The 23,516-nt window shown below is 40.2% G+C and overlaps 1 protein-coding gene across 2 annotated transcripts; it reads left to right on the forward strand.

Annotated features, from left to right (window-relative positions):
- The first annotated feature begins 1,692 nt into the window (after window positions 1-1,692).
- LOC110043970 (papilin-like) lies at window positions 1,693-23,516 on the forward strand. 2 transcript variants are annotated; one of them, XM_089291568.1, is made up of 20 exons: window positions 1,693-1,879; window positions 1,971-2,108; window positions 2,721-2,804; window positions 7,961-8,079; window positions 8,917-8,971; window positions 9,076-9,181; window positions 9,680-9,810; window positions 10,422-10,539; window positions 11,241-11,321; window positions 11,830-11,993; window positions 12,681-12,822; window positions 13,509-13,635; window positions 13,932-14,136; window positions 15,374-15,547; window positions 16,112-16,291; window positions 18,300-18,482; window positions 19,102-19,237; window positions 20,247-20,621; window positions 21,504-22,022; window positions 23,000-23,516. In XM_089291568.1, the coding sequence occupies exons 3-20, from the start codon at window positions 2,733-2,735 to the stop codon at window positions 23,146-23,148; spliced, it is 3,036 nt and encodes a 1,011-aa protein (XP_089147694.1). In that variant the 5' UTR covers window positions 1,693-1,879; window positions 1,971-2,108; window positions 2,721-2,732; the 3' UTR covers window positions 23,149-23,516. The 2 variants fall into 2 exon arrangements, with proteins under 2 accessions (XP_089147694.1, XP_089147695.1); XM_089291569.1 differs by lacking the exon at window positions 1,693-1,879 and having other exon boundaries at window positions 1,888-2,108.

Consider the following 23,516-nt stretch of genomic DNA (forward strand, 5'->3'; position numbering starts at 1 on the left):
ACCAAAATCTGCGATTTTCCCTACCCTATTTAACTCTATTTATGTCCTGACCAAAATTCGATACCCTATTTATGGCGTTGCGGCTGGCAAGTTGCCCTAAACATAATTTATGAAGGGCTTTTGTTAATGGTGTTGTTGATAATGATAAACTTGCAGTAACTTCTTCTAAAAGCATACCCAGTTGAAAGACTAGAGTGCAAAAACCGTACCCTATTTTATGACCAAAATGGCCAAAATCGTTTCCTTCAAGTCAGACCAAAACAGTTGAAAACCTTACCCTTTAGGGCGCACATACGGCCCATATAAGGAAGTACCCCCACATCCCCCCCCCCCCACCCCACCCCGGGCCTGAACCTTTGGTTGTTCGCGTGATCGCACCTTCGGGACAACCATGGCTGTTTGTACCTCAAAACACTTCTGGCTTCCTGCCTGAGTAGCCGCGCCTCACTGGCGCATGGGAAGCTTGTCTCGTAAGCTCTCGTTACCGTTACCAGCCGTCAGTCGAATGTGTACCCTTATCAAAATTACACCTTGCACTTAGCGAATTACGCAGTTTTAAAAAGGCCACATGTAAAAACGCTTATCAATCACTATCGAACATGAAATTAATTTAGTTGAGCTTGAGCATTGTCATCTGCGAAAAAAATGTATCCTTCCAGAAGGGGGATGAATAGGTTTTCGGATCGATGGATTTGGCCTTAAAAAGCGCTCGGATTGTGGATTTTTGCGGTAAATCAAGCGGATTGGCGGATTTTGAAAACACAGTGGATCGTGGATCAGCTGTGAATTTTGGCGTGGATTCCGGATTCTGCCTGTCTTAATGTTCGGATCTTAGGTCCTAAACGAAATTTGGATCATAGATCTTTCTTCATCCTTGGTCGGTATGTTAATGAGTTCAACCAAATTATTTCTTTTTTCCAACGAAGCTCATTTAAACAGTCATTGGAATTGTACTGTGTTATAGTCATCAAGCCTGTTGCCTTCTTTACTATTTGTGCAAAATTAACTATGGCATTCACATTTAACAATTTACCTTTGAACTTTTACACTTCTGTTTCCGGAGTGGTTGTGGTTTCGGATTTGAACAAAAGTATTGGCGGATCGACGGATTTGGCGAAAAAATGGCACGGATCGGCAGATTTGCATACCCCTATTCACCCCCCTCTTCCAGTCTTCGGATGACCGGAGAGCCGGTCGAGGCTGAATGCGGGTAATTCGTTTAATTTTTATGGTCCTCTTCAAAAAAGGAAGTTTTTCTATCGAAATGCAGAGCATTAACTCATACCGTATCAGTATTCTTTAATCCCGGGTTCAATTCAGCGCGCCGGAAGATTCTAAAGAATTTATTTTCATAGTTTGCAGAATCTGAAACACTAAACAAAACTTTTCTTACTGAACAAGCCTACAGTTCCATTTTTGCACACATCAGTTGTTTAACATATACAAAGCAATCTTTAAAGTTAAAGACAGTGGATGTAAACAGTTCGTTTCCTTTCTTATTCCGATCGCGCGCTTGTTTTATTCCTCTGTTCTGTAAACTTCCCCGCTAACTGTTACCAGCTGTCAATCATTCGTGACCTTTTCAGTCCCGTAGCCCACGCCAAAGAAATGTCGGATGTTTGCGGCTTTGTCAAAACAGAGAAAAAAGAACAGGCCGTCATGAATGTCAAGATGTTGACATTACACATTAATTGGGATAATCGAGACATGAAAGAAGCTTTCAATGGCCGAGTCAAATTTTTGTTGGACATAGTTTGCATATCCAGCTTCGCAACACCCTTCTACGGTTTCACAACGTTTGGAGACACTAATCAGACAACTTTAGATTCGTGTGCCAGGCTTGTCTAAGCTCTTGAAACAGTTCAACGCTCCGGAAAAGGCGTGCAAGTTTTGCTTTCTATAGCCTGTTGATGACTGAAACCCACCCGTATCCATATTATATTTTCTCACATGTCTGTGATTCTCTCAAGTGTTAAAACCGGCACATGCCCAACTATTTAAAGGAAGATCAAGCTGTGTGACACCCCAGTCCAAGCCAGGGATCAGTGCATCACAGAATATCACGTTGTTTTCTTTTGGCGGGTGAACGAAAATCACGGATTTCGAAGGTAAGAACGATACGCCTCGCTTGTCAGGCCTTCAAGCACGTTCTCATGTCAAATATATGTAATTGTAGCACTCATTTATCGCAGAAGGTTTATTTTCTCTGTTGATTAAATCAGTGAAATTCCCTCATAATCTTTCAAGCTCTCTAGCTCATATTGATCATTTCTCAATCACAATTTACAAGTTGATTTTCAAAATGCGTAATCTGAAAGGCCAATTGACGATCCCAAACCAAAAGGAAACAGAGAGATTCTTGTAATACCACGTCCATAGAGATGTTTCACCACGCCGAGGTGGTATATGTCGGCCATTGACGTGTTGAAACGGTGAAGAAATGTGACAAAAATACCTGAAGATTGGGTATATCCTGATGTTAGGATTGCATAACCTTGGACGGGGTAGTGATACCTAAACTATTAAAATTAGCAACTGATCACGTCACAATTTTCCGTAAGAGGTGAAATCAGTCCTCCTAAAACAGCAACTAAGTAAGTGCTTCGAAATAGTTGTTTGCTAATTTTTGTTTAGATTAGGATGCGTGAAATAAAACAGCCTTTCGACAGTTTACTGTAGTCAGATCACGATCACGCGCACTTTGCTTCGGTTTTCTTCAGTTGCGCGAAACTATGAAGATTCATCTCCGCGTCCTGTCAGTTGCAGTCGGACTATGCTGGGTTTTGGTGCCAACCGGTTCAAAGGTGAGGAGTAATTCTAGCTCTTATCTCTGTAAATTTGTAGTTTAACTGTTTCTTCGAGTTCTTCGAATCCATTTGTTTACGAAAGGTAAACGATTCGACATTTCGGGCAAACATTGTCTGACGTTCGTTCTGTCCTGAAAGTTCCACAGACAGTCAGGATTAATGCAGGTCAACCTGTAGGTGTTGTAGGGCTTAAAATGTAATAAAAGTGAGGGGGGTGTTTAGAAGACCTTCAAACAACATTTGATGTATTTGTTGACCCGCCTGCCTCATGTTGTTGTTTACTAAACTTGGGGGGTGAGATAAAAATATTGCCATGACGGGGTATCACATGGGGAGGCCAAGAAAGCCGAAGATAAGAAAGTTGTCTTGCAACGAAATCACGCCATTGCTTAAGTTACAACATACGCGAATTCGTCATACGCAAAAATGACGTCCAAACTTCATCATAGTTTGCGAAAACTGACATGGATATTTAATTTAACACTCGCCAATAGATGTGCAAGCGTTACATATAGCACGGGAAGTCAATATATTCTACAGTACAGCTTTTTTTTATGGTATTGCACTGATACCAAACTGAAGCAACAAGAGGAACTTACATGATTATATAACAACATTGAACTAACAACTAAAGAACCCTGCAAACATTGTGAAAATCTTAAAGTTTGGATTACATTAGCATGGTTGCATCATATCCTGAGGCTAAATTTAAGGCAAGATCATTTTCTTTGTTACTGTATCCATCGCGTGTTCTAACTTTGAAAAAATTTCATTTGTTTTTGTTATCAGATTATGGCATGTGCCATATATCAACTGTTAATTACGAAGGTTGATTACTTTATTCTGTATGAAATGATATCATTAGGTAAGGATCGGACAACGGAGTAATGAAATCTTTCCCAACTTAAATTCCTAAGGTTCTTGTAAACGCAGTCACGATCAAATAATTATGATAAATCATTGTTTTATAAATAGGTATTCTGTGGCGGACAGCCTGGCAATTTTTTACACCCAACTGGTTTCGCCTAAAAAGCTAGTTATAGAAATGGAGAGAAGGATATGAAGTTTCATGTTGGTGAATTGGTAATTTGTCTGAAATGCCACGAAGATTTCATAGTTTGCGCGTTAACCCATGACACATTTACATATTTAGGGAGCAGGGTTGGTGCAGTGGTGAGAACGCTCGCCCATCAATGTTCCCCGGGTTCGATTCCGGCCCAGTGCCATATGCGGGTGAGTTTGTTGTTGGTTCCCACCTTGCTCCGAGGGTTTTTTCCGGATTCTCCAGTTTTCCTTCCTCCACAAAAACTAACATCTCCAAATTCCAATTCGATCAGGATAGAGGACCTGCATGAAAACCAGGTAAGGCTGATGTGGCTTCCTCGCCGCTAAAAATCGTGATTTTATTTCATTTTTTCATAGCATCACATAACTTGAAAAAAATATAAACCTTGTGTCTCGGTCTTTTGTTAAATTATATAAGTATGCAGTCCACGAGCACACCTCTGAAATGTTTCTCTGATTTTTTTTTTTTTTTTTAAATACGAAAAAAAATAAAATAAAATAAAACTATCGCATGGGATAACATACCCAGTAAAGGACACTTTCACTAAAAGACCTAAGTTGACTGTCAACAGCAAGAGATTAACAGCAGATTAAGTTCATTTTTTCTTGCTCTTTCTCAGCCTCTGTCAAGCTAAGGCTTGAGATTACTTCAATAAGCAGGAAAAAAAATATATTTAATTTTGTGTTACTCTCGCGTCGTCGCTCGTAAGAGATTTCTGGAATTAAAAAATCCAAACACAAATTTTTAACTCAAGTGTTACGAAGGCTGCGAACGAAATGCCATAGACGGCCTCGGAACGAAAGGAATAATTCCCGTTGTGGGTGGTGCTTGAATCTGCAAACTGCATTCTTTTGGCTTATAAACTTGTTTAAGGAGGCCAAGCAGAAATTAAAAGCATGTTGTTTAAAGCAACCGTATCGTTGTGTTTCCGGAATCCAAAGATAAAGCTCAGCATATGGTGAATTATCCTGTAATTAAAAATCACCTCCCCAAAACAAATGAGCCGTAGTGCTTTGACCCTATGCGTTATTTGTCAAGCTACACTTGGAGCTAGAGATCAGCGCACTTTCGGACAAAAGCGGAGATTTCCGCGCCGAAAGCAAAATATGTTTGTGGGTGACTTAATATATCAGACCGGCATCAGGATTCTTCTTCAAAATCATCAGACAAGAAACGTCTTTGCTGTGTGCTGAGTTTTTGATCAGTGAACATGGTATGCAAGCTCAGTTTAATCTGTTAAGGTCAAAGCGAGTCCGCGAAACTAAAGAAAAAACCAACGTTAAAAGAATTGGCCTTCTTCCGTAAGAAGTCCAAGTTTCCAAAATATAAGAAGTCTACCTTAAAATGGCGCTTGTCGACATTAATAAACAGATGTCGTTCGGTACGAATTTCTGACATTTGAGGGTTGTATAACTAATTGTAGGCTGTGTGTACAATTCAGCTATGAGATAACCTTTGGCAGATCGAAAGAGATAACTTTGTTTTTGGCCTGTTTTAAAGAAAATCTAGCGATTTGGCTGAGCACACGCACATGAACGAAACTCTCACGTTTCGTTATGTAGGAGGTATTAATAATACCTGCGAAATGTGCTATTTTCATTTTGTAGAAATGGAAAATTCTTCTTGAAATGTTTTTCACCAGAGAACTGTGTGTTGTCCGAGGCAATTTATAATGATAATAAATCTTTGATGACCCAACGATCCGTTCCAAGATATCGATCTATTGTAGCTCGGGTGATCTCAGAGGACTTGTTGACATGTCATGCAAAATATTAGTTATTTTTTGACGCTTATTGCCTATGAAAAGATAACATGCACTTGTTCTGATAAGGAAAGGTTATCTTGCAGATACAAGGCGGTACTGCCAGTTTACTTAACACCTGGAAACTATATTAACACTCGAACTTTTTGGCCTTTTGCTCACAGTTGATTGGCCTCGGAAGTAAAGAGACACACCTACAAAAGGGTGCGTGATCGACCAAAACTGATCCTGTCTGAGTTGCAGAAAATCTCTTCAAATGGCGTGTACATAAATAAACAGTTCGTTTCGTGAATGATCTTAATACACCCCTGCGTGAGAGAATAAGCACATTCCTGTAACTCAACTATTAGAATCGGTCTTTGATGATGTTTAGAGACGTCAGTAGTAAGTATAATAGCACTGTGAACGGCGCACAAACTGCAAGTGATTTGTTCGAATAATTGCAAAGTTAAAAAAATCGTAGTGCGATATTGTGATATTTGCTCTAAATAACAGCAAACTCATTCCTCGTATATTTTCCTCGCTGCTTGCCGGTATCGCTTGTAATATTCCTTTTTATACTGAATAAACCATGCAAGTATTAAATTTCACTGGTCCGGTAATGTTGTTAAAGAGAACGTGACCATGAGTACACAAATATGTACTATTGCATTATTAGATTATCAAAGACTCGGTATAAAAGACAGGGAAAAACTGACTTCCCTGTTCTAACCTGTTGATTTCTTTCAACCATGCACAAGATATGTATCACTCAGTAGGTTTAAAATATGCTCACAACATGGGCGTAATTTCATGAAAAATGTGTTATATAACGTGTACGTTTCTTAAGTCAATTTTCCAGCAATTAAGCTACAAGCTAAAAAAAATGATCTCACAAGATTAGGCAGATTGTGGTTTTTTATGGGAGTAATTAAATTTTAATCTGTCTGAAGATTTACCGAAAATCTGTCACATCAGAAATGCGAATCTCGCTTGGTATGCGATTATAAATGAACCTTTAAAAAAAATTGTAATAGCTGGCGATATCTAATTCCCTCTCCTTACAGTAATAAAGTTCAACGACTGCCAACAAAAGAAACACAGATACCAGCCTTTTAGGCAAACTGCAATTATTTTACCAAGTTGTTACTGAACGAGTTATAATCCTTTCAAGTTCTATCAGTACTACCTCGGCACCTCTTCCCACGCCAGATTAGAGCGAACTACCGAGTCTAGCCTATAGACCACGTAGGATTGTAACGGTTGATAAGGGATTAGATGAGTATGACATTTCTACCTAACATGTTTTACACTCAACCGCCACTGCCATATTGCTGTAAATTCTTCAATGTGCTCAGTTAAGAGATCTACAGAATGTAAAAGAATCTAAAAGGCGTACAAGAACTGGATTTATTTATTTATTTGCTTTCAAAGTGAACAGCTACTTAGAGTCATGCTCAATGTTTTTCGCACGGTCCACTTCAAAGTACCGAGAACTCTTTTGCTGCTAATGGCTTTTTAGCTATTTGTCTTTCCGGGTCTCTTAATTATAGCAAGAGGATTTTATCACTGAATTTTCCGACTCAGAATAACATGATATGTCTACCGCTCGGCTGTTTAAGCCGTGAAAATGTAAATGCTACTTTGTCGTGAATTAACGACATTCATTGTCGCAGGAAGACTAAATATGTCCTCGCACTGATGGATGGACTATTTTGGCCCGCGGCATTTTTGTCACGACAGGCTTGCTGCAAACAACACATATAATATGACGTCAATGACACGAAGCAGTATAAAAACACTGAACGTGTGCTCGCGCGTTGTTTAATAACAATATATTTCAGATTAGATAACCAAAGCCAGATTCCGGGGAAACTCCCATATAAAAAAGAGGGGGGTGCTCGTCGGAAATTTTGTAAAGAACCCCTAAGAGGCACCAAGATCCTGTTTTGTGGGTGTGGCTTGATATTTTTTCACCCTTAAGGGTTACCAATTCTAACACACAACACATTATCTCCTGTGATATTTGTTCAGTTCACTACCGTAAAACGATCCCACTGTGGACCCTTTGAAGCTGGACGCACTAAGCGGTAAGAAAACCGCTTTAATAATTTTTTAAGCCCTAGAAGGCACGACGAGTGTCCCCGTGATTTTTATATGCGAGTTCCCCCCGAGGGAGAGAGTCTTGATTAAAAGAAAAATAAACATTGTGAGGAATTTCGATCGATCCTACATGCGATCTTGAGTATTAAAACAACCAGAAACCTTGTCCTAGCCGTCTCTAATTAGTGTTTTATCGTTTATTTTTTGCCTGTGCAACTGACCGTTTCTTCCCGCTCACTTCAGGCTCAAGACAACGATAAATCATCGTCCAAATGGGGGCCTTGGAGCCAGTGGAAACCATGCTCCCGAACGTGTGGTGTCGGGGTGTCCTATCTGGAACGAGAGTGCCTGGAGAAGGAAAAGTAAGAATACCATTCCTCGGGTAACAAGTGACAGTATGCATGCTTACGTGTTCTGGCCAATCAAGGAGATAAGAACAGTAGTGAGACTTTTATTTGGGTTTTAAATAGCTGAATAGCTTCCATCGTACACGAAATAATCTTAGAACACGAAAGTGAAATCGATTAGGAAAGCAAACTGTAAACTTTTAAACGTCTTCAGTTTTTCAAGACGCAACGACGAACTTTGAAATGGTCTGCTAGACTTTTTCAATATTTGACGTAACAACCCTATACACGAGGCTTGTTAAAACAGCCCCGTTCTAGCCTCATTTCCCCAATGTAGTGATTGATAGCAAAACTGAATCATTTTTTTCCATGTTTCCGTCATTGAAAATAAGTCTTTTGGCTTTTGATTTTTCGGAGCGATTCTTCATGATAGCACAGCTTTACATCATACGCGTGTAGATGTGCTATACATCCAGATGTTATTGTTTACATATGAGTAGCTTTAGTTTTAATTCTTATTAACGAAGGATCTACTGTATTTGGCTAGGCTGTAGTGGTCTCCCTGCGTAATAAATTTCGATGTATATATGAAGTATTTTATTTAGGTGAAGGTAAATAAATAAATATGGGCTTCAGGTGAAGACTTTTCTTCTTTGATTTCTCCACACCATGCTCAAATGTCTCGAATGAATATATCTTTCCCTATGTTTTCTTACCGACCTTTCCATGATTAAATATAGACCATCAAAACTTGGTGTTTTCCATAACATTGAGGTTTATGTACATGGTGTTATTTATTATTATGCAATCTGAATGCTTTTTTTTTCTTTTATTTGATTTTGAACGATTTAGACCAGAAGAATATTGCAAAGGAAGTAAGCGTTTCTACAGGACATGTAACATTCAGGTGAGTATAAATCATATTTTTGCGCTATGCGTTCGCATTTTGATGTGATTTTGATGTGATTTCAGTTCTTTTCGTTTTCGTTTTTGTTTTTGTTTTTATTTTAGGATTGTCCAGAAGGTTCCAGGGATTTCCGCCTTGAACAGTGCGAAGCTTACAACAACCGAACACTTCAAAATGGACGTCGATACAGTTGGGTCCCGTATATACCAGGTATGATAGAAATTTGATTGAGTGTTGTATCTCTTTGTCGATACATTGTGTTTGAGAGTATCGCAAAGAATATACGCGCGTTGATTGGTTAAACATCGTGCTTCCATTTCTCAATTAGATTATGAGCTCGAGATTCCTATCACGCATAGAAATCGAGAGCGAGTAATTTTTTTAGTATAAATATACCAGTCGTTCAAAACTTTATCCAAATCTTCTTCACAAACACTTCGAAAACGCAAAGAAGCGACCCATATTTTGTTAACAATCACACACTGCTAAGCTATACTCACTACCTACAACAGAATAGACAGTGAGTAGCGCAGCCAATCAGAGAACGGCATTTGTGATAGAACGCCAGTAGATTTATGCTAAACACGGAACATGTTTTCTATCTCTTAAATAATATATCTCAAAAACAATTACCTCCTCTAAAATTCCATTCTTCTCCAGTTCTTGTAATTTAAAAAACTAATCAAGTTTTCATTGCTTTCATTCTAGTACATGAGAAATGCGTTCTGAACTGCAGGCCTAAAGGTGTTAACCTGTTAAAGCGCTGGGCAGATAAAGTGGTGGACGGAACAACATGCACTTTGGACTCGTATGACATTTGTGTGGATGGAAGATGCGAGGTATGAGTGACAGAATTTAGTTGGGACTTGATGCACTGGAGCGTAATAGGCCATTTACAAGTTACCTATTGCCTCCGTTTCAAAACGGGTCCGCGTGCAAAACCTTTCATTTGAAAATGGAGTTTGACTTGCATGAAAATGAACATGAAAGGGGAACACATTTTCATTTGAATGGTTTCTCACGAAGACTGGTTTTGACACAGAGGCAAAAGGCAACTGGGAAATGGCCTATTTCTGCGACCATCAAGTGCTGAAAAGTTATGGGCCAAATCAAATGGCACCTTTCCAGAATCATCTTAGAAGCAGTTTCTTGCTTATCATCCAATCGAACTACAGTGTAAATATGCAATTAATGAAATGCTCACATGAAGGCAGTTGTGATGTAAGCATCCCTTATGCAGTTGATTCCAGGTCATTTTAAGGACCTTTAAGCGCGGTCGATTGAACTTTTCATCCATCCAAAAACAAATATTTTCAAAAGTAAAGTGGTCGTGTTAACGAGGTATCAAATGCGCGGAACGAGCTTCCAATACACGCGTGTTCGGCGTACAAATACAGCGCCCTCTAAAATCCAAATCAAGGATTAATTTGAGTATGCTTTTCTTTTGTAGAAACTCGGTTGCGATCTTATTTTGAATTCCAATGCAAAAGAGGATAAGTGTCGAGTTTGCAATGGTAATGGAGATACCTGCAGAACCCATAGCGGAGTCAATACGGAGGAAGGCGATGGTGAGTTCGCTTCTACAAAATTTCAACCTCAAGCCATGCAAGTCTAGCAAAAAATCTAAGATTTCTACTTTTTGTTAAGTTGCCACGCCTTGACCTAGTGAGGTGTATCTTGAGCTTTGGATCAAGCACGCCGCCTTCGAATTAAGTCATTATGTTGTGTTTTTGTCCAAGGAATTTCCTGTACCTCTTTCTACCCATGTGTAGAATGGAAACAGGCGAACGGCCAGTTTAAACTACCGGGATACTGTTGGTCCAACTTGCGCTGGAGAGTAGCCTCCGCCCGAGTTAATTACCGGCTTCTAGCTGCAGAAATTGGAGTTGATAAGCTCTCTCGAGACACCTGACTTCTCTCATCTTTATGACCGGGACAGACTTGACCTCTTGTTATTTTTACCTGTAGTGTATCTGTTTAAACGAAGGCTAACCAGGCTTTTACTTGAGCATCGCCGGAAAGTAATTCGCATTTAGTTTGTTTTGTTTTAGTACGCAAAGCGATTGGTTTAAAAAATTCGCGCCACTTTCCGTTTTCCCGCGCTTCGTATTAGCCACCCGTCTTTGTTTTAAGTTTTGATTGGTTCAATCTATTGTCTGTGTCCTTTGTGATTGGCCAGAGTGATTACTCTGGTTTTGGTTTTACGACGCTCAAGTGAAATCTGCTGTGTGGTTCGTATATTGATCTTTTTTTTTTCTTTTCGTTTCAGGATACAAAGAAATTGTGGTGATTCCTGCCAGTGCGACGAATATCAACATCCAAGAAACAGCGCCCTCGCCACATTTCCTGGGTACGACGTACTCGATTTATTTTAGATGAAGTAAAACACATTGCCTGAAGAGTAGATATCTTGTTAAAAACTAAATTTCAAAACAGGCTGACGTAGACTTGAGTGGCATTTAAAAGGAAAGTAACACTTTTTCATAGTTCGAATCGACATTTTTCATAGTTCGAATCGACCAGTAAGTATATGAAATCAACTACTTGAAAGAAAATCTCCATTTCTTGTTTAGACTAAATGACGCGATTACATTGTTGAAAGTATTTTAAAGACGAAGGAAATTGAGAAATTTCAAATCGTTTTGAAGAGCAATGATTTAAAAATAAAACAAAACAAAATTCTCGTGATATATTATGTAGCGGACAAACTGAGTGACTGTGGTCTGTGATGAACAGCTGATTTAGTATCCTTATACGTCAGGCTCTTGAAATGCTCAGTGTCTGGAAGGAAGACAGACGTCCTAATGTTATTTTGTTTGTATATCTTTTAATTCTTTAATTTTGTTTTTATTATTCAGCTCTTTCTGACTCATTCAGAAATTACTTCTTAAACGGTGACTACGTCATTACAAACCCCGCGAAGCACAAAATAGCTGGCACCGTGTTTACTTACGAGCGAACCGGGTTTGGACAAGAGAGAATATTTTCTTTGGGGCCTACAGCTGTTCCTGTGCACGTTGAGGTACACGCGAAGCACGTTCCGTCCCAAATTATAAGCATAAACGTTCTAGATTTTTGAAGATAGCTTTTTCATTGTTGATGTTATGTTTGTGTGTATGTTGACCGGTATGGTTAGTCCGTGTGTATGTTGGTATTTGTTGGCCATATTGTACCCCCTCCCCCCCACGGCAAACCACAGTACTAACATTTAGCTAGCAATAATCAACAATAAACCTAGATAATAACAATATTATGTACACAACAATATTTTAGGATAAACCTAATTACGGAGAATATCATCAACAGTAAAAGAAAATGTTCCTTTCAGTAGACTTAATTTAAATATGTAGTTTTTTAGTTATTATTATAACTGATATCTGCTTGTGACTTATCTTAAAACGTTTCTGGTGGGTATAATAAATCTGTTGTTGTTAAGGGGCCTTCCCAGATCCCGTAATTTTCCGGCCCCAAATCTCACATGAGGTGACCGCCTATTTGAAATTAAAAATGCCTGCTACGAAACAAAAGATTCATTCGTTCTTTAATTTGATGCGAGGGCCTTGTGCGCAGCAGCTTCATATGTTTCGATCTAGTTCATATCTCGTTCATTATATCAGTGGATCTACATCATCGTACACGAATAGGTCCCTTGTCGGAGAATTTAGGCGAAAATGCTTAAGGGAGAGGGTCATGTGAATTTTTTTGACAGGTTCTTTTGCTGGGAGATGAGAAGAATCCTGGTATTTCGTACGAGTATTCGGTACCAACATCAGTGACGACACTTCCTGGACGCACTCAGTTTTCCTGGCGGACTGACGAGTTTGAAAAGTGCAGCGCATCGTGCGCTGGAGGTATGAATCTGTTACAATGCATGCTGGGAAATGCTAATGGGCGGGGGGAGAACGGGTGAATGAATGGTCAGTGCGCGCGCTGGATCAGACACTCGGCCTCAGATCCACTCCTCCAGTCTGAACATTGGCCGCGATTGTAGCATTGTAGTCCCAGCTCAAATCCAGTGTTAATATTGTATGTACTGTTTGAAGATTCAGCTTTTTAAAAAATATATCAGCTTATATGCCTTCCAAATGCCTAATAAAGAACACTTGTTTACAAGTGCACTTGTGATATATCGTCCGAAGACGTCACCTTAATCTAGACCCTGTTTATCATTTTCATGGCCCGTTTATGACCGTATTAACGAGGTTCCACTGTAGTTGGAAGGGCCCCTATGGTTACCAGTCTTTGAGCCGAAAGGGCCACTATGTTAAAATAAAGTTTTACTTAATTACTGCCCCCAGTATACCTTTCTTCAGCTAAGAGCTGCCCCAATTTATAAGCAAACCTGTACTATAAACGCACGCTTAGTGGAAATGATTATTTGTGAGAAGCTGAGACCAAAATATTCGGAATGGCCTTTTAGACCCGAGTGCCTCAGTCTTAAAATTTCAATTCTCATTACTAGGAATCTACAGGTACAAACAGTTATCGTCTTTCACTGATTGTTGTCATTTAATTTGTCTACATACTTATTTTCCAGGGGAGCAAAAAAGACGTGTGTTCTGCGTTCGTGACGACAATGGAGAAGACGTTTCCGACTCAAACTGTAATGATGACGAGAAACCATCCAATAAACAAAGCTGTAATTCCCAGCCTTGTCCGGCCAGGTTAGTTTATGTCTACAGAATAGGACTGGATGGGAGGAAAGGAAATTTGGGCGGTGAAGTATACCTTGTTCACCTAGAGAAGAGGACAGGGTAGGGTCAGAGGACCGGGGTAAGGGAGGGGGGAGGGGGACCGAGAGGCGGGGAAATAGGGACACGGGGGAATGGGTGAAGTGGGGGAAAGAAGAATTTGGCATTCCTCTGTACTTTTAGAGAAAAGTATTCTGCAACTTAATTTCGCGGATTTATTACAAAGCAATTTTCTCATGCGTGATTTAAGAAATCTGGTCCCTTTTCAGCTGGTTTGTGAGTGTCTGGAGTCCTTGCTCTGTCACATGCGGTCGCGGCAAACAGGTCAGACGGGTTCACTGTCAGCACACCGTTGAAGGCGGAGAAACCATCATGATCCCGGATGAGCGATGCCCAGGTCTCAAACCGATTTTTATGCGCGACTGCCAGATGGAAAAGAGCTGTCCTGGATGGTCAGTTGGTCAATGGTCAGAGGTAAGGAAATGAGAAGCAGATATTTCACTCGCGTACGAGAGGCGGATTTGGGAGGGAGGGGGTGGATTGTGTGGCTAGCGATCCCCCGCCCCCTCGACCCAATATAAAGATAAAATAATAAAAACGATGGTAAATATTATGACAGCACTGATAAAGGCAATCACTTTGGACAGATACCACATTGTTGCTAAATGTTAAAAAATGTTAAATGTTGAATGTTAAAAGTGGTCGATGCGCGTAGCTACAACTAGCTAGTTCTCAGGTATGCCACTTAAACTGAAAGAAACAAATATTTCAAATAAACATAACTGTAATTTCAAGTAACGTTGTCTAGATAAATAGCTGTGGGATTGCTATAATTTCTGGTGTAACAGTTTTCGGTTAGGTTCCAGTTCTTAATTGTACCATTGGGGAACAAGCCCTATTGACTCTGCAACACTAAACTACCAGTCACTCAAACCCTTGAAAAATCCTGGATCCGTCCCTGATTGTACCTCAGCTCGTCCTGCTCAACTGCTCAATGGAAGTCTGAAATTGAACCCAAAAAATACTATTCTTACAGACAATCGTTTAGTATCAAGGATACGTTGCGACTTTAAGGCTTCTAAAGATTGCGTCCCATTCGCCAGAAGTTGCCAAACCGTTGTGAGCATCTGTCGTATGAGACAATTAGCCTCAAGCAATTTTTTCCGGCCAAGGCACAAATGTTAGGGAATTTATGTTGTGTTGTACCTAATTGACAACTTACATTACTGATTCAGACCCAGTCGCGTAAAAGGTAAAAGGGGATCATCTTGTTTTCAATGTGAACTGACGAGAACGACTTTCAATTCCTCTAGAATAGAATAAGTGGCGTAGGTTTTGTCTGGCGAAGAACCTCGAAACGTCAGCTTTACAAACTTGTAACGAAGATTAATGTACGTTTGTCTACTTCAAGTTTATACTGTAGAAACTTGACTTTGTTAAATTTTACATTTGCGATGAAGCCCCATTTTCATATAGTACCTGATAAATTATTTTTTTTAGATACGATTTTTTTAAATGATACAACCATAAGGTGCGTGGAGAGGTAGCCCTTTTGGGCAGAGTCTCCCCGTATAGGCCATCATAGGAAGTCCCGCCCCCTCCCCCGTGATAAAGTGAGGTAAACACACGTCATATATGAAATAGATTGATGTTTCGCGTCACGAGCCATACCACTGTTATTATCATTAATTATTTTGCGGTACCCTTACAGTGTTCTGTGTCGTGTGGCTTGGGAACGAGAAGTCGTGACGTCACGTGCAAGACGCTGGAAACAAAACTGGTTTTGCCGTTAGAGAGCTGTAACCCTGCTTTGAAACCTAAGGAGACGGAGAAATGTAATCCAGGCCCTTGTACTGTCACATGGTTGGCGTCGAACTGGAGCGAGGTAGGATTTCAGGATTTACCTTGCTTATGAGTCGCTTAAGAGGAACCTGGGATCTTTTTGTAAACTTTCCCTTTTATTCTCTAAAAATAAATTAAAGGCTAATCAAATGGGAAAATGAAGAACAGGCAGGCTTTTGTGATCGCTAAGAGAAATGTTTAGACGCTAGCCAAGTTAAACGGCTTGCGAGAAACTTGTTTACAATATTTGCGTCATTAGAATAAGCTATTCAGCTTCTGATCAAGGTAAAAAAAAAATATCAGTAGCCGATTACTGAATAGATTTTTTGCGACGTGGGTTTAAAATCTCAACATGTATGAGCGCATTAGCGCTTTTGCCAATCAGAAATTTTGCAGTTTTTGAAAGCTAATTTCCCTTTGAATACTACACCCAAAGAGCCAAAACGTCCACCAATTACTAAGTTTTACAAGTTCTCCTACTCTGCGCATGTCGTATGTTAATGAGGTAAAATGTAAACCGTGCCGTTAGCAATAATTGCTCGCTCTATAACAATTTTTCGACGAAAAACTGCTGATTTGTTTGTTTGTTTGTTTGTTGACTTATTAGTGTTATCCAAAATGTGGCAAGGGAATGAGTACGAGGATGGTTTACTGCGTGGGCATCTCCAACAAGGAGCAGAAGTATCCGGATGAACTGTGCGATAATTCGTCTCGACCAATCAGCAAGAAGGAGTGTTTCAGTGAAGAAGTTTGCCCAGCCATGTGGCACGCGTCACAGTGGAGTAAGGTTAGAGAACGAAAAACAGTGGACACTTGAGTATGCAAGAAAAACTACCTTTCACACACTGTGTTCTTAGGTCAATGGTGACTCTCTGACTGGCCGTGTTGATTTTGATCCTCAAAGTTACGTTGCCTTACAACTGCACACTGCCAGGCTGCTCGTTATCTACAACAGATTATATAATAACCCAAATTATTCTCGCATTTTGATTGGTTCTCGCCTATGATCTATTAGAGGACAGATGCACGATTGACGTCATCATTTCAAAGTTTTTTTCCCCCCGTGTTTTGAAATGGCGGAAAGTTTTGAGAATTTAGATAATATTTTACATGACTGGGCAAAAGATAAGGTACAAGAAAGTCTTGTCCAGGCATTGAACAGCTACCAGAAGCATAGTCTAGCAGAAAGAAGAAAGATAAAGCCGTTTCTGTTTTAGAAAATGACTCAGAAAAAATACTCGAGCAGTCTCAGCCGGCAGTCGAGCGAGAATAAACCAAACACAAATTAAAAATTAGTCTTGGTAAGTCGAGAACCATTGCTTTACCTCGAATTTAACAAACCCAATAAACAAAATGTTTATGAGATTAATCTATTGAAAACATTGAACTTTTCTCAGTCCTAAAATAATTGGTGACACAGTGATCGTCTGGAATAGAACATCAAAACCACTTCTTAAAATCAGTTAAAATAAACACATAACCTTGCTTTCCGATGCGAATGTTCCAGTCCATTTCAGGGCACAGCAGCGAGCAAAGTATAGCTCACTACAGCTCACGGCCAACTGTATCGCAGCTAAAAGGTGTCTCCGACATTATGTCAAACTGATTTGAGAATCACCAACCACAGAGGACACAAATTTCCACCATCACTAACGCTCCTTTCATTCAAAACTCGAATCGAATGGCCTTCAGGTTAACCACAACCGCAAGTTTTCCGAGCGTTTTTTTTCAACTCCTGCCATATTCAAGGCGACGTCCAAGCTTTTCGGCTCACAGGGCCGCTCTGATGACAAAAATCGACTTGACTTTTCAGCATTTTCTTTAAGATTTGTAGATTTCGCAGTTCAATTCTGCTTTTGCTGTAAGTTTTCATTCCACGAGAAGCGACGCTCAAGTCAAGTTTGACAGTGGCGTGATTTTCCTGGACCAATCACAATTCTTTGCTGCGCATAGCAACCAATGAGATTGCTTCATTTTGTATAGACAATAGATTACGTCAAATGGCTTTTTTCGTGTTCACTTAAGTGGGCAAAGGCCGGCTTTCGAGTTATGTTGAAAGATTTTGAAATAAAAAAAAGCTTTATCTGTAGTAGTTTGTTTCGTTATTATATAAAACAAATAGATTCCATGTTGCCGTGCGTCTGTTCAGTAATAGATCACAGAAGACGTCAAAATGTGGTAAGAACATCAGTGACACACTCGGCTATCGCCTCGTGTGCCACTTTTTTGTTCTTACCACATTTTGACGTCATCTGTGATCTATTACTGAACAGACGCACGGCAACATGAAATCTATTTGTTAAATAGACAGTGAGTAGTGCAGCCAATCAGAGAACGGCATTCGTGATAGAACACTAGTAGATTTGCACCAACTTATACTTACAAATACTCTAATAAAGGCAATCGTGCCGAGCTTTATCCTTACATTTCACGAGAATCATCGCCAACTTTACTTGCGGTTTCGGAAGTCAATAATAGTTTGTTAAGAGCTTCGCACGTGCGTGCAGTTTAGGTTTGCATGTTTATTTTATCTTTTTGTTTGTAATTTACGTTTTCCGTTCTAGAAGAGAACGAACCAAGTAAACAATATTCCAATCCATTCCTTTGCTATGATTTGTGTCAAACATTATTGAATAACTTGGTTTAAAGCTACCACATGGTGAACAACCAGTACACTTTGCGCCGAAACATTTAGTTCTTTAATTCATATTAATCCCTTGCTCTTTCAAGTACAGCTACTTGTTAATGGCCACCTTGCGTCGTGCAGTGACTAATTTCTTCTTTTTTTTTTTCAGTGCACGGCTTCCTGTGGTGCGGGCATGCAGATGAGAAATGTGATGTGTGCTAAAAAAGAGGGAGCCAAAATCCTGAGAATCTTATCCAATGATCAGTGCAACAAAGACAAGGAGATGAGTGGAGTGCAAAAGTGTTCTGTGAGACCCTGCCAGGCTGGATGGTATATATACCCCTGGGAGGAAGTGAGTCAAGCTCTTTATTTTTGCTGTTTACTTAATAACTTTAATTTTACCGTGTGACCATGTGCATGACCGTGTGACCGTGTGACCGTGTGACCGCCGTGAGACCATGTGACCGTAAGACCGTGTGACCATGTGATCGTGTGACCGTGTGACCGTGTGACCATGACCTTGTGACCGTGTAACTGCGTGACCGTGCGGCACTAAAGTTGACTAAACTTTTGCGGGGGTTTTATAATTGAGTGATTCGGCGGCTTTTTGCGTTTTGTAGAGTACATTTCTGCGTTTGGTGAGATTTTTTCTTGCAGTGATTAATTCCTGCGGTTATCATTTAGTCGCGTACAACTGGAAATACAACAGTTTTGATTCCCATACAATGATATACAGCAGTAATAAACCCGTGCAATCATTGCAGTTGAAAAACTTGTTATTCCATAGCATAATGCTCGCTCATGTTATTTTTAGCACCTGTAGTCTGCTGAAATGTATTTATATATTTTTTCTAGTTTCGGTCGCAAAGAAAATTTTGAGCCACGCGGTATATGATCTACCATAGTAAGGTCATGAAAACATGTGACTCACACAGCATACTGATACTTCTTGTTTGGTGTTGTTGCAATAGTGTTCCAAGACTTGCGGCCAAGGATTGAGGCGGAGAAGTGTGAAGTGTTTTGCTGACTCACAGGAAGACACCGAAGGAAAATGGTGTAAGACAGAAGACAAACCTGCCTCGGAAGAAGTGTGTTTCGAGGAAGAGTGTAAGTGCTTGTTTGTAAATATAATATCTTTAAGTTAAATAATGTACTATTACATGTAACCAAGCGCGAAAGTTGTTGACGGGAAGTATTTGGCCGAGGTCTTGACAGTACAGCCCGAATACACCAACGTCCGTACAAAAAAGACTGAGGGCTGATACTCCCCGTGTAGGACCTGGACGTTCCCCGGCTAGCGTACGTGGTTAATAAAAGATTTATTACACCACTGAAAATGTTTAGAAAAAAATGCTACTATTACGGACTGGAAAAACATCGCGAAAAACATCGTGAAATTCTGATTGGGAGTCGATCACGTCTTATGTTAATATAAACAGAACGGAAAGAGAGTTGGAAGAAAAAGAAATGGAGTCTTTTATGAGAAAACAAGTTCTTTCAGAAACGTAAGCAATAAAACTACAGAAAATTTTCAAGAGTGACCGCGAGGGATCGTTCGGGACAGTGCCCGGTCCAATACTTAGAGAATATTGCACCTGTACGTAACGAAGCAAACTGATTGGTTGAGTTAAGTTATTGGCCCTCTGAACTAACTTAGTCGTATAATAATGTTCTATCAACCAAGCGCGAAGGTTGCACACGAGAAGTATCCACCCGGGGTCTTGACAGTTTGGACTTAGCTCAACGAATTCCTTACAAAATAGACCAAGCCTCCTTCAAAGCGGATGACCCTCCACCCAAGGTAACCTCACCCCTTCCCCCAAAGAACGTTGCAATTCTGTAAACAACTTCTTACCATTTATAACGAAGGTAAGAAAAGTACTTTAACCTGTTTGACTTGTCATGGAGGGCGACTCTTCTATCAGGGAAAACTTTTCTCGTAAAAACAGTTCAGATTTTGCTTAGGGATTCGCTACCGACTCAAAAGAGTAATCTTTCCAGAACTTGTTTCAGTCTTGTTTATGCCCGGCTTCAACATTTTTTCCAATGCACGTGGTTAAAAGTACGGCTGCATGCCGCACCAACATTATCCATGATAATTTCATTTCAATTGCAGGTCCCGTTGTAACAACACCAAGAAGGACCACGATGACAACAACAATACCGACGACCACGACAACAACGACAACTGTTGCTTCTAGCACTACAGAGAGTACAACTACAGATGCGCCATCTACTCCAAGCTCTTCTACAACAGAAGCTCCTACCACTACTACCCAACACCACAGTACTACCCCACCGCCAACGACTACCCCAGCCCCTACAACTACTACCAAGCCAACCACTACCGCTCGACTATCTAGTACTACCTCACCCCCCACTACAACCTCACCCGCCACTACTACACCAGTCCCCACTACCACGACCAAACCCCTAACAACAACACGAGGATATCAACCAGCCCGGATTATGCAGCCTCCAAAGGATATAAGTAAGTAGGCTCACTGATATTATTTAAGGTACTGAATAGAGAATTGTATCCTATTAAATTTGCAGCTTTTTGTTGCTTTTCCAGCATTGTTTAGCCAAACAAAAGGCAAGTTAGTTCAAGGGGTTAAAATGTGCGGCCCCTCTAGTGTGTTATTGACTGAGCACCTTAGAAAATAGATATGTTACAAGTTAGTGAAGTGAATTTAGTTGGCGTCGATGCTCATCTCTCATTAGCATTTTACAGAGAAAAAATAGCCTTCTTCATTACGTTTTCGTTTACTGATTAGATTTGTTCTTGAAGACCCACGCAGGGTGGATAATGATGTGGAAAGTAGTTAAGGATAATTCTATTAAGACATGTTGTCTGATTGTGCCCTCGATTCTTTTCCCACTCGAGGGAAAAATAAGATTTTATAGCCATAATTATAGACATCCCTTAATAAACTAAATAATTTTTCGGATGGAATTTCAGATGTCTTTTATCGGGCAGTGAATTGAGCGAGAGAGAAAAAAATGCTTCTCTTTCCCTCAGGTTACAACAAATAAAGAGGTTTTCACTTGAGAGTCTAAAATGATTTACATTTACTTTGGTTTTGCATTTCTGCGCTAAATGATTGGCTTAAAGAAACTCACGCCAATCTGTCAAAACCAAAACCAATTGTGACTCGCTCGCGCATGTTTTTCGGCTACATGTATCTGCTTCGAGTTTTGGTTTTTCACTCGTTCTCTGTATAACTGGGATTGTGCAGAGTGATCACATTGGTTCTGGTTCCAAGACACTCAATGGTAAACTGCTCTGACTGAACTTAAAACGATAAGCTTCATTTCACATAATTGAACTGTGGCACATTTTTTCTAATGTGAAAATGTTTCATGCATTCAGTGGCGTATGTTGGCACGGAAGTGTTGTTCCGTTGCCGAGCAACGGGCCTCCCAACTCCCGTCATCAGCTGGCGTAAAGGCTCCATACCCGTGAGCAGTCTGGAACTGGACAGAATACAGATGCTTCCCAACGGCGACCTCAGGGTAGCAAATATCACCGAGGAAGACAATGATGTGTACACGTGCATTGCAACGAACTTTGTTGGACCAATGGAAACAAAGGAAGCGCGTTTGGCTGTAATAGTCCCAGTGTCAGTCTCCGTGTCACCAAATAATGCGACCGTGAGTCCTGGTGACGATGTTGAGATCACCTGCTCATCACGTGGTACACCAAGACCAATTGTAGAGTGGTACAAAGACGATAGCTTTATCAGAAGTCAAGACAGAATGAGAGTATCAAGGACTAGTGCCATTATTACACAAGTACAGCCCTCTGACAGTGGTTACTATCAATGCCAAGCCCGTCACAACTATGGCTCGGCCAGCGACAAAATGTATTTGAACGTCATCGATAAAAAAGGTAACGTTACAGCAATTTTTTTATTACTATTATTGTATTTTGTAAACGTATTTATCAATTTTTTTGCTCTTTTCTCGTTCCTTTGAGATCCACACACATGTGCGTTTGAGCGAAATCGTCAAGAATGTTCATTCTGGGTTCCTGTCCCATGAATTCCATTTCCTCAGAAACGAATGGTTATAGAAGAAACGCCAAATGACCTTTTCGGTTTGGAAACTTGGAAACAAGCCGTTCAGTAAGCTAGCTATTCGCATAAACCAGTTCGCGTTTTACATGAGAAACCGTGTTCGACGGTGGATTCTGTGACGCTCTGTGTTTTTGAGGTGTCTAAAAACAACGGAAAACCCTTTCTTAGAAAAATCGCTTTATTGAACATGTTACTGTGCATAGTTAAGGGTCGAAATTGAATGTTGGGGTGCATGGCAAAAAAACCTTCATATAACAAACATCCTTTAAACGAATTTCCTAAACGTTCTTTCCAGTTCCCAAGTGCTGCATTATATTCTCCTACACTGACTCGAAATTGGCTTGTTTGAGAATACCAACATCGCTGTCCACTGGGGGAGGGACCCCAATATAAAAACGACGGGGGGTGCTCGTCAGAAAATTTGCAAAGAACTCCAAAGAGGTACCAAGATGCTGGTTTGTGGGCGTGACTTGAAATTTCTTTCACCCTAATACCAATTTTAAAACAACACATTATCTCCTGTCCAAGTTTTTCGACTCAATACCCTAAAAGATACCGCAAAAGCTCCTTAGGGGGGACCGATAGCGCTTTTTTAACCCCTAAAAGGTACGACGCGGACCCCCGTCCTTTTTATTTGTGGGTCCCCCCGCCGGGAGAAGCTGCCATGACGTTATGTCGAAACCTTCTCTCCAAAAAATCGCAATAGAAATCCTATAATGTATATAAATTGACAATAATAAGTTTAATGATAATAGCTTGATTTCTTGTTTTCTTTTTCTGTGTTTTGTAGAGCCTACTGAACCTCCGTTTAAATGCGAAGACAATCCATACATTGCTCATTGCCAAGTTGTTCGACAAGTTAACTACTGTTGCATCCCTTATTACCAGAAAGCTTGTTGTAAAACCTGCGAAGATCTTCTGCCAGACTGTAATAATTAAAATTGCCCGAAGGATTATTTCAGATCATCCTTCTGCAGTCCCTTTTGCATAACGAAACAGTCTGCCCATGCCAAGTCTAAGGAGGCGCGCCACTTTAAAACTGCCACTAAACTGTTTTGAGCACCAAAACCTGTTACGGCAAGAAGAGCTGCATTATACTTCTTTCGTATTACTTGCTACATATAAACCACTAGATCGATAATATACAGAGCAAAAAACATCCGAACCACTGACTGGGAAAGTGCTTTGCGTCAGGTTCGAGTAAAACCTTTTTTCTCTCTTTTATCGATCTCTGGGAAGCAAAGCACTTCAGAATTTTAGTTAAACTCCCTTTACATCAGCTTTAAAACACGTTTTTGTTTACCAAA

The sequence above is a fragment of the Orbicella faveolata genome, unplaced genomic scaffold (genome assembly GCF_042242905.1).
Source record: "Orbicella faveolata isolate gen_17 unplaced genomic scaffold, um_ofav_v1 contig_24, whole genome shotgun sequence".
NCBI classification, from domain to species: Eukaryota; Metazoa; Cnidaria; class Anthozoa; order Scleractinia; family Merulinidae; genus Orbicella; species Orbicella faveolata.